The 6,991-nt window shown below is 55.2% G+C and overlaps 1 protein-coding gene across 1 annotated transcript; it reads right to left on the bottom strand.

Moving 5' to 3' along the window:
• Nucleotides 1–5,428: 5,428 nt before the first annotated feature.
• On the bottom strand, nucleotides 5,429–6,574 carry B0H18DRAFT_896059 (uncharacterized protein; the record flags this gene model as incomplete). Its single annotated transcript, XM_048041411.1, has 1 exon — nucleotides 5,429–6,574. A coding segment is annotated over one exon (1,146 nt), but the record flags the coding sequence as incomplete, so codon positions are not given.
• Between the last annotated feature and the right edge of the window lie 417 nt (nucleotides 6,575–6,991).

Raw genomic sequence — 6,991 nt, 5'->3', positions numbered from 1 at the left:
ACCATGACGCACCGTCGTCACCGCCTCCAACACGACTGGCGCAGCTTCACGAGGAATCACCACACGAGGAGTTCTCGCGTGAGGAAGATGAGGCACCCGTCGTCAACGTCAACGTTCACACGCCCCAGCCTCCGCCTCCCTCTGAACCTGTTGTGCCCGCACCTGACATCAACGAGGACATCCTCATCAAGCTGCGCGAGGCACAGGCGGAGATTGAGCGCCTTCGCAATCTCATTTCTTCCATGCCTGAGCCGAGCACGGCAGCGCCCACCACGATCACGAACGCTACTGAGTTCCGGCGACGTAGGCCCACATCGCCTTCGGACGACGGCAGTACGTGGGATGGCGAGACGGAGGTGGGAACGTCAATCACCGGCACGACAACTATGGAGGATACGATGATGCAGGCGGAGGGCGTTCCTCTGCAGGTAGTCATCGTCATCGCGCTTGGTGTTTTCGTCACGACTTATTTATTCTTCTGATGGCTCTGTGGCTGGACGTTATGGTTTGGTCTTCGGCTTCTACGTATAAACACTATTGGAACATCATGAGCGACACCCGTGTGTTCGCGTTGCGTCCGCCTGCCAAATACCTGTTCTTTTACGATCTCCCCTCCTCGGTCTCGTGGATCCCTTTGATTCGTTTGGTATAGCAACTCTCCTTTCGTTGTGATATTATTCGCTGTACATATGTTATATACGAAGCGGAGCACGGAACCCCACTTGTGGTTGACTCGTCTGCTGTAATACATTAACTCTGCGTTCTCTTTTCGGCAGGCATGGACGTTATACCCAGACTTCATGGTGATCTCACTACATGCTAACGGTATATACACGAGCCCATCTTATGTCATAGAATATGGACATGGTGCTTACGAGCGATCCCGACTCGCCCATGCGTTCAGTACGATTTGAATCTGAGGGCGTCGATCGTTCAAATCTCAGAGGCGTCTGAATGCTCTCCCGATACCCGTCTCTCGATCGCCCTTTCGACTCTTCATCGCAGCCATGTCGCTCGTCCTTCCCGGGGAGCTCGTTCCCGCGCAGCACGTCAACCTCAAGCTAGGACCCGGGTTGCTCCAACAGTCAGGCCCGTCCGGGGAGTCCTCGATCATCGCGACCCGTGCCGGCGAGCTCAACCACTCCGCTAACCGCGCACGATGGTGGATAGAGAGCAACGCCCGACGGGTGAGTGGCCTCCTGGTAGCAATAATGAAGCTTACGGGAGGGAAGGCAGTACGTCCCTGCGCCGCAAGAGTCGGTGATCGGCGTGGTCATCGCGCGGAGTGGGGAGAATTGGAGGGTGGACATCGGGGCGGCGCATATGGCGAACCTGGATGGACTGGCGTTTGAGGGGGCGACGAAACGGAATAGGCCAAACCTCAAGGTGAGCGTGGACGGACTGTCTCGAAGAGCGCTGTTCCGAGCGAAAGATAGGTCGGGTCGCTGCTATACGCACGCGTGTCGCTCGCGCACAAGGACATGGAGCCCGAGCTGGAGTGCTTCGACGCGCAGACACGCAAGGCGGAGGGTTTCGGCGAGCTCAAAGGGGGCTTCGTCGTGCGTTGCAGTCTCAAGATGTGTCGCTTGTGAGAGTACTTGTTCTGTCTTGAGTTTTGTGTCCTTACATCACCATTGCGGTCCAGGCTACTCGACCCAAACCATTTCTTACTCCCAATGCTTGGTTCACGATTCCCTCATGAAACGGCGACAGGGCTGAATGGGCGCGTATGGGTTAATGCAAGGGAAGCGAGGCACATCATTGCTGTCTCAAGGTGTATTGAGGCTGCAGACCCGGATGGTGGTGGAATGAGCGAGGCTGAGATGAAGAAGTTCCTCGGTACGCTCGATATATAGTGAACACAGGACAGCCACTCCATGGATTGACTGACATCTCATAGCATAGTACAAGTATGATACAGCATAGTCGGATAATCCTACAACAGTCCCAAACCACAGGTCATCATCACATACCCATAGTAAGTAGCGGTCCCGGCAGCGTACAGGTGTCTGTGCGACGACGACCACGCCATCGCGACTCAGCTGCACCGTGCTAGTCGTCGTCCGCCAGACGCGCCCTCTTCGTCGGCCTCCGTCCTGACGAAGCGACGCTCTGGCTGTCATCCTCGCTCATGGGGGTGGCCGTCGCGCGCGCACTCGCCCGCTTCTTTCTCTGGTATTCGCGATCCCTATTCTTCTTCTGCTGCGCGGCGGTGAGCTCCTGATTCCGCGGAGCAGGAGGGACAATCACTGTTGTGAGACCGGGGGTCGACATTCGCGAGTCATCCCCGGGTCCTGACTCTTCGCCTTCGCCGGAGAGCTCGAGCGACTGGAGGGGGGCGGGTCAATTACACCATTGGCGAGGAGGCAAGACGACGCGCCTTCTTGTACGTCGTGCTGCTGTTCGAGAACATACGGTCGTTGTCGTGGATCTCGTACTTCTTCCGCCCTCCGGTCGGGTTCTTCAGGTAACCCTCGAAGCCGTGGAGGATGTTCCCGCCGCTGTGCGCCGCGCTGTCCGTCAAGTACGACGCCTCGAGGTTGTATATTTGCACCTCTAGGTGGGACTGTTGACATGAGGAGACGCGAGGGAGGCTTGCCACACCGGGGACGAACCAGCTGTTTGTCTACGTTCCGCCGCTTTGAGAGGGCCTGCAGGAGCTCCTTCTTCGCGGCATCGTACCGCAGCTTGTCCTCGGGTGATGGGTTGTCGCTGGCCATGTTGGCTCACCGAGCCCTGGGGGTATCGTAGTAACAGCTAAGGCGAACGAGGATACTTGGATACTTGTTAGGAAGCCACAAACGCGGACTCCCCAGGCGTCGCAGAGATATGGTTGATGCACGTGGCGCGCTCGAGGAGTCGACATCGCCGACTTGCTCAACAGTGTCCTCCTCACTGCCGGCGCATTGGCAAAGATGGATTGTGTTTCTGTCTGCAAGCTTCACTGACACTGCTGAATGGTTCCCAGCAACAACCGATCAATTCTACACAAACTTTCGTACACATATCTAATTGTCCCTTCCGCAAGTATATCATCCTGCGATTACTCAAATGCTACAACGAGACTCAATGGTAACTAGTACTGCTGACGTCCGAGCAGAGTCCGTAAGGTATTCTGTTAGGAGAGCTGTGGATTCGAACGCAACGGCTAGCACATCAGATCTTCAGAGGTCATGCTATACAACAAAGAATCAAGTCCGAAAGACGAAGCCTCTCATCATGTCCGAATAGCATAAAGAGTCCCGAGGGAACATTCCCTCAGAGAGTTCGTGACAAAGGTCCTTTCCTCGTACCCGCCGCAGCAAGGAGAGCAATTCAGGCGGATCGCCGCGCGATGGCCTCGGCGTTCATCTCCGCCTACTGGTAGCCCTCCGTCGCATTGTAGACGATCGGAGTCATGGTCAAGCCAATCTTCCTACCGAGGGCACCCTAGCAGAATGGTGAGCGGCAGCCGCGGGATATCAGGTCGAAGGACTCACAGAGCAATCGTCCCACTCTTCCATAACCATCACGTTGAAGGTAGCGTTGGACGCGTTCTTGCCGGCCCCGAAGCCACCCTGCGAGTCCGCAAAATTGGGCATCGTGAAGTTGGGTGGCGCCGGATTCGTAGGATAGGGGACGGCTGCGGGGGCGGGAGATCAGAATTGAGTAGGTACGTAAAATTCGGCCTCTGTGCTCACCCGGGTAGTTCTCAGCGTCATAGTGCCCGAGGTAATAGCCATTCATCCACTGCTGCGCGGGATCCATGTTGGTAGGGGTCTCGGTGATGATGTACACGGAGAAGCCGTAGCTCGACTTGCAGTAGTCGGCGTTGATGGAGTAGGAGAAGTTAAATACGGAGTTGGGCATGATCGAGGTCCAAGCGACTGGCTGGTCGATCGTGCCCTGTGCGAAGACGGACGCCGCGCAAGCGAGAACGGAGGTGAGGAGAGTCGTGAACTTCATGCCGAATGTCTGTCGTGAGGAGGAGCTAATGCTTGATAGATGATGGGGGATTATTGTGGGTGGGTGGAGCGAAGCTGCGTGGGGGCAAGCCGCGTCCTGGCCTTTATACGCGTGCATCTTCGACAGAACCTCGGCGCCAAAATCTTCTGAGTCCGCTTCGGACGACATTCGCGGGCGATCGAAGACCGACTCGGTCCGCGCTGGCCTGTCTGGCAAAACCTTAGGCGGGCCCATCCGGACGCCCCACTGTGGCAGTGAATCCGTAATAGTAGAGCCGCGTCTGCACTCGGCCCAAGGGGCCGGCGCGCGCTGGCCCCACTGGTACAGACCCCCTCCGTGGGAATGCGATCGGGGGAGGTTCGGGCTACCCTATTAAGGACACACAGTACTATCGCCACTAAGTAGTCTAGACGTCTCCCTCGCCTCAGGCCCTAGGCAGACCCTAAAGACCTCTTTGATGGAGGGGAGGGCAGTCTTCTATGAAGTTTGACATGCATATACCTTACAGTAGGTCAGTCAAACGTGCGGCAGTGCACCTACAGTAAAAGAAATGGACTTCGAGAATGTCATCACAGAAATACTGCTCTGCGGCAATAACTAGACTGTGTCCAATTTGAGATAACTCATAACTTTGTCTGTGTACTAGAGTACAATATGGTGTCAGTACGAAGGCGAGTATCGAATACGGCGAATGCGCTGAAATAGTGCAGAAGACACGCCGCGCCGGCCCCTTGACTCGGCCTCAAGGGGCACGCTGGCGCGCAGCGCCCGCGTGCCAGCCACTGCCAGGTGGTACGCACCCCCTCGTGGGAATACCGCCTCGGGGACGAACCGGGCGACTGGGGATTAGACGCTGCGCAGCTGAATGGACATCGCACGCGGCACAGTGCACGCCAGACGGAAACTATTTGTTTTTGCCAAATAACGAGTGACTATGCGCCCCATAATAGCTCCTAAAATGTGTTTAAGATGTGTAGATCAATCTAGCACTCAAATTCAAAGGTTACTAACAGTGATCACCGCAGTATTTCAGTATGTTCAAATGTTGGGTCTTGAAACATACAGATTCGGAGACAGTCAGGCTAAGAAACAATTACTCTGCTGCATGTACCACACTGGGACCTCTTTGATCCGACTGTGATCATTTACGACGCGACCCACCACGCGCGACAGTGCACGACCGACTACAAGATGATGCCGGGGACACTATCGATAGTCCACGTCCATCCTCGATCTCCTGTTATGGCTCGCCGGCTCGTCCCCGAGGCGGTATTCCCACGAGGGGGTGCGCTCACCGCCCTGATTCACTTGATTCTTTTTTTTTTTTTTTTTTTTTTTTTTTTTTGGAGGGCTTTAACAGACGCCGGCAACGGACAATTGGTCAGCCCCGGACGTCCAGCATGCGGACGGGTCGCCCCGTCGGTGCAATCCACGGAAAAAAATGCTTTTTACGCACGGTTTCAACAAACCAGTGTGGGGCTCTTCACCCTGGGTCTAAAAACAGACGTAAGGCTGGTGAACTACCCACTAAAAAACCTTTGCACCGGGTCCAATCTTCGGGGAGCGCGAGTTCGTCGAAGATGGTGCCATTCCATGTGGCAAGGACAAGGTCAGCTTTTTGTGCAAGTTTTCCATACTTTTTCCTCGTGGCTTCCACGTCCATGGCCAGCCTATTGTTTAGTACATACATGAACTTGCGCCGGACGTGCGTTTTCGTGTGTGTCCATTCTCGGTCAGTCTCGTGACCGATCACTCTCTCGCACCGGAGTTTCCAGATTAGGTGGGCAGCTTCTGAAACGAGGATTCGCCAGAGCCTATTTGCTCCTGGGCGTGTCTTGTTTTGATCATTTGTCCATTCTGTAATGGCTAGGGTGTGGATAGTTTCGACTGTCGGGGTTATCCAGGGTAAGTTCTTTTTTCTCCATATGGTCGCGGTCATTTCCCATATATCTCGCTGACCGGTGGCCGTGCATTCGAAGAGGATGTGCGGGAGTGATTCTATTTCTCCACAGAAGCTGCACTGCGCTCGGTCCTCATAGTTGGGGATTTTGAACCAGAAGTTTCCGCATTTCAGGGCGCCGTGGATGCACTTCCATAGGAATACTGCGAAAGGTCTGGTGAAGTCTTTGTGTCGGGCGTTCGACCAGATTGTCGCACTCGTTATAGGTCCGTTCCGTTCTTCATGTCTTCTGATTGCAGCGATATTCACTTCAGTTTGTTTACGGGGAGCTGTAGACTTCTGGGACAGAATGCCTTTGTACGCTATAGATTGTGTGAGCCTCGCCAAACGAGCTCCCGTCACTTCGAAACGGGAGTCACGAGACAATGGTGCGTAAGGTTGGTGTTTGAAGATCTGCGGGTCGGGCTCCGACACTTGTTGTCTGGCGGCACCCAGTACTTTCAGGTCGGTTGGTTTTACCGCACGTCTGAATGTGGTAGGTGCGCAGCGTCGACGCAGTTTGTTCAGGAGAGTACGCATGTGTTCTTCCAGGGCTACGTCAATCCAGCCTCTGTCTTCCCAGTCGGGGACCTTATCTGTGATCATTTCTGCAAGTGCGTTACTTGTGCATACAATGTGTAATGGGGCGTCTAACGGTGTTTGTTCGACAGCGTATATGGCGACCGCTAGGTCGCCGGGTACGGGGCGACGTGATAGCTCATCCAAGGACGCATGTAAGAGGGCGTTCCTGGCGTCTTTGGGGCCAAAGTAGGCAGCGTGAGGGGCGATTTGTGGGGGAACCGTCTTTTCTTTCGACTTATCGATGCGGGTGGGAAAGATGAAGACCGTAGTGACTTCCTCCTGGACTACGCGGCCAGGTCTTGGTCTGTGAGTGGGCGGGTTTTGTTGGGTGTGTTCACTGACGAAAACGCGGAACGTCTCTGACAGGCCTCCTCGCGCAGTGATCGAGGGGTTGAAGGTGACCGCGTCGCCTTCTTCGATCCTTGCTATGTCATTTTGTGTGGATCTACGGGCCGTCAGAGTGAGGCCGTCTGCGTAGCTCACAGCGAGGGGGTTCCACTTCGGTAGGATCTCGCTAAGGATTCG

The sequence above is a fragment of the Fomitopsis serialis genome (assembly GCF_022376445.1).
Source record: "Fomitopsis serialis strain Sig1Antser10 chromosome Unknown B0H18scaffold_488, whole genome shotgun sequence".
Classification (NCBI taxonomy): domain Eukaryota; kingdom Fungi; phylum Basidiomycota; class Agaricomycetes; order Polyporales; family Fomitopsidaceae; genus Fomitopsis; species Fomitopsis serialis.
The sequence above is the reverse complement of the archived record's forward strand: the minus strand, read 5'-3'. Positions and strand labels throughout refer to the sequence as shown.